Source organism: Sphaeroforma arctica (genome assembly GCF_001186125.1).
Source record: "Sphaeroforma arctica JP610 unplaced genomic scaffold supercont1.3356, whole genome shotgun sequence".
In the NCBI taxonomy this organism is placed as follows: Eukaryota; class Ichthyosporea; order Ichthyophonida; genus Sphaeroforma; species Sphaeroforma arctica.
Window position 1 is genome coordinate 1 of NW_014037202.1, and position 3,593 is coordinate 3,593.

The window sequence follows — 3,593 nt, forward strand, 5'->3', positions numbered from 1 at the left end:
AGATGTATTTTTTAATTTAAAATAGCCTTTTGAAAATTGTCTGTGCCTTTGTAGTTGGCGGTATGTTTAAAAAATATATATAATCTGTTTGTTTTTGCATAGCCTACTTCTAAAAATAAATACAGAGGAAGGCTATGGTTTTTGTTTCAGAATATTTGTATTTATCATTCTGATTACAGTGATAGCCCTCTAAATTTTATACAATGTATGCATAACTTTTTAAAATTATTAGGAGCTCTCAGGCTCTCATCGGCAGCCTGGCAGGTTGCGTGTGTGTGTTTTATTTATAGACTTTATGATGTGTATATTTTTTACTGGATGCGACACTGCGACCCGCGTCTGAGTAACTGACTCATTGTGTGAGTACCTGCTTCCTGCGAGGCCGATCAGTTTGAAGTTCGGTCTGTTCGTAAGTATTTTTAGTGAAGTGTGAACTTGATACCACATTTATTTATTTTTTGATATATTATGCCCACACTCGTTGGCCCCTAGATTCAGTATTCAGATTACAATTCCAGTGAGTCTTTGATTTGATACATCCATCTACCATCATGTCTATCTGTCGCCAGAATTTCGCAAGCGCTGCTGAAAAGCACCTTAGTGAACAGGTAATAGTTCAAAACGCAGTATTCTATAAGAAGGTTGGGCCTATCGTATAGGAAACATATTTGGTTGACCTCGAAGATTCCAACTCTCATAGCGTATCGCTTACATATTTTTGTAGAGTTTATCTGTTTATGAACACAGGGCTTTCTTTTACATCTAACTCGATTACTTACAAACCTTTCAAATCCCAGATCAATGTCGAGCTTACTGCGCAATATCACTACAACAGCGCCGCGGCCTACTTTGACCGTGACGATGTCGCCCTTCCAGGTTTCAAGGTGTGTTATGGATTTGCGCTTGCAACGGGGTGTACGCATTCATCTACAGCTATGGCTTGGAACTTGCCATGTTTTGTAGTCTTGTGGAATCATGTTTGATATTGTACAAGAGTGTGAATGTATGGCTGAAGTCACTACATATTGAATATGGGTTGTCTCTCCAGAGTACAATCATAGAAGCACAAGTACCCCTTAATACCCCAAATATCATACTTTTAACACTAGAGGAGGGTCGACGTCGAAGTTGTATTATACTTTACGCTGCAGGGGTCTACAAGTTATGTTTCAGATGACTTAAGTAGCTTTGTACACAATGCAAATGTGTTTCACTTGACTATGGTAAATCCTAAACCCCACACTATAAAAGCGTCTGTATATGATATAACCACTAGCAACCAACATTCCTACAATCTATTCGAAAGACCGCATAGGTATTTCAATCGCCTTGTGTGAGTCTTCATGTACGTCCGTTCATTTTTGAACCTACCACTCACCAGTGAGAGACCCTGTCTTCCTTCTGCATAAATGTTCATTAATTTCGAGCCTGCCACTCACAAGTTACTGTCTTATCCGTTTACGTGCTAGCCTCTTTTCTACCTTTATCTTTGGATGGTGGATGGATCACCCACTGATGGCGTTTTCATACCATTAATTCATGTTTCAGACAGATCGGGGCAGTTTAGATGCACTTGTTAAGGACTATTGCACAAGTTATTTTTGATGCAGGTATTATAATTGTCCGAAGCATTTTCATTTCAAAGAGACAGACGTGCATTCTTGGTTTTATTTCATACCTACATAGGTTTCTGGAGCATAACGTTGCAAGGTTGATATTTATATTTATATACCTGTGTTTGTTGTATGCTCCGATGAACTGCTATTTATTATTACGAATATCATATTGTACGGTGCAGTGGGCAAGAAATACACGATTATCTGAAGACAATTAGCGCATTGTTTACTAGCTACAATGTGCGACACAGAACGCAGCAAGAAACAAGCTGATGTTTTCTGCTCGTGCTTTCATCCAGAAATTCTTCAAGAAATCATCTGAAGAAGAAGGAGAACACGCGCAGATGCTTATCGACTACGTGAACAAGCGCGGGGGAGTGTGCGAGTTCTCAGCAATCGAGGCACCGCCAAAGTGGACTGGCCCTCTCATGGCCATGGAAGCTGCTCTAGCAATGGAGATGAAGGTGTGTTTAGCGAGCGTTAGACGGTGCGGTACAATACTATGTACTAAATGTATACCTGTACCGTATTCCAGCTGCTGTCTGGTCCTTGTAGTCTTGTCACGGATCCATCCGTACACATTGCTTTTCACCTACTGATGAGATCAACCCAACTATGCAGGTGAATGCGTCGCTTCTGTCGCTACACAAGACCGCTGAGGACAATGACGATGCTCAGATGTGCGATTTCCTGGCAAGCAACTACTTGGGAGAACAGGTATGCGCATTGCACTCAAAATACGTCATCTTTTAGAACGGTCTCGAATACAAAATCTAAGGATGTACTTTCTAAGCGAGCCATATATTCCATACCAATATACGAGTCACACTTTCGATGACAGAAACATGTGTCGAATTCTTAACACACACATTGTATCCTATTGAAATAATACAGATCGATGGCCAGAAAGAAATTGCCGATCTGATCACAAATCTGAAGAGAGTGGGCGGCGACAACTTGGGCTTGTTCTTATTCGACCAGCAACTGGGATCCAGAGCATAAATTAAAGCACTGGTGCATTGTTTGAGTGGGAAAAGTTGGGTTGCGTGACTATCGGAGATTACCAGTTTTTCCAATCATCTGATCTGAACATAGGTCTTTTTTCTGGCTATTAGAGACACTTGGGCATGATGTAGCCTTATTTGCCGATTCGGCTCAAATAAAGGTATACCATATAAGTAGGGGTGTCCTTCTCATTTCGATAGCTGACTGGCAAATGTTCGCTTAGCAGATTCATAGCCGTTCCCCTGAACGCTTGCTGAACTGTTCTACATTGCAGCCATTCTAGGCTGATAAAGCGGACTTTGCTTATACGACACGAAACAGAGGCTGATTTCATTAGTGCACTGTCTTCGAAATACGATAGAAAAGACCTCTGTCACAGGTTAGTTATCAATTTTAAATTGGTTGCGGCCTTCTACAAGCATCTAATCGGCTCTGGTGTACAGTTCAGATACCAGCACAGACACGACTAATAATAATCACCCGACCATTAGCTCTCACAATTGATGGCATAGTCACTCAGACATATATGCTCTAGCTATTGCTTTTCCGATATAGTCAATGCTTTACATGTGTATAGAATAATTATAGAGGCTAACATGTGTATTCAAATTTTTAAGGCTCAGATACAGACTTCTTGAAACAAACTATGCTGTAGATAGGCGATCAGTCTCTCACCCCTCGCCACTTGCGGTGGGCCTTTTTGGGATTGATATAAACGCTGCACGTTACCAGCACCGAGACAAGGTAATAGAATATTTTACGAGCGCAGAAAGTCCGATAAAATAACTTTCGAAAAGTAAATAGACAATAGTTTGTATCTTAGTATTTGGCGTAACATTCATACTTTAAACAATTGTGAAGATTGCATCACGTGCGAGAAGTGTGTATATTTCAGTAAAGATAAGGATAATCATTTGTAATAATGAATGGTATCTATAGTAATATGAATACATTCCATATATACATATATAT

At 40.2% G+C, this 3,593-nt stretch overlaps 1 protein-coding gene across 2 annotated transcripts; it reads left to right on the forward strand.

Moving 5' to 3' along the window:
• The first annotated feature begins 487 nt into the window (after positions 1 to 487).
• SARC_13492 lies at positions 488 to 3,266 on the forward strand. 2 transcript variants are annotated; one of them, XM_014292376.1, is made up of 6 exons: positions 488 to 608; positions 798 to 884; positions 1,549 to 1,610; positions 1,916 to 2,080; positions 2,238 to 2,333; positions 2,511 to 3,266. In XM_014292376.1, exons 3-6 carry the CDS (start codon positions 1,605 to 1,607, stop codon positions 2,616 to 2,618), a joined length of 375 nt encoding a protein of 124 aa, XP_014147851.1. In that variant the 5' UTR covers positions 488 to 608; positions 798 to 884; positions 1,549 to 1,604; the 3' UTR covers positions 2,619 to 3,266. The 2 variants fall into 2 exon arrangements, with proteins under 2 accessions (XP_014147851.1, XP_014147852.1); XM_014292377.1 differs by lacking the exon at positions 1,549 to 1,610.
• The last annotated feature ends 327 nt before the right edge of the window (positions 3,267 to 3,593 follow it).

What these genes read in the sequence shown, in the direction of transcription:
- SARC_13492 (XM_014292377.1), top strand. Translation starts at nt 552, where the DNA reads ATGTCTATCTGTCGCCAGAATTTCGCAAGCGCTGCTGAAAAGCACCTT. An exon ending in AAAAGCACCTTAGTGAACAG is followed by an intron (nt 609 to 797) that starts GTAATAGTTCAA and finishes TTCAAATCCCAG; the next exon opens with ATCAATGTCGAGCTTACTGC. An exon ending in TCGCCCTTCCAGGTTTCAAG is followed by an intron (nt 885 to 1,915) that starts GTGTGTTATGGA and finishes GCTTTCATCCAG; the next exon opens with AAATTCTTCAAGAAATCATC.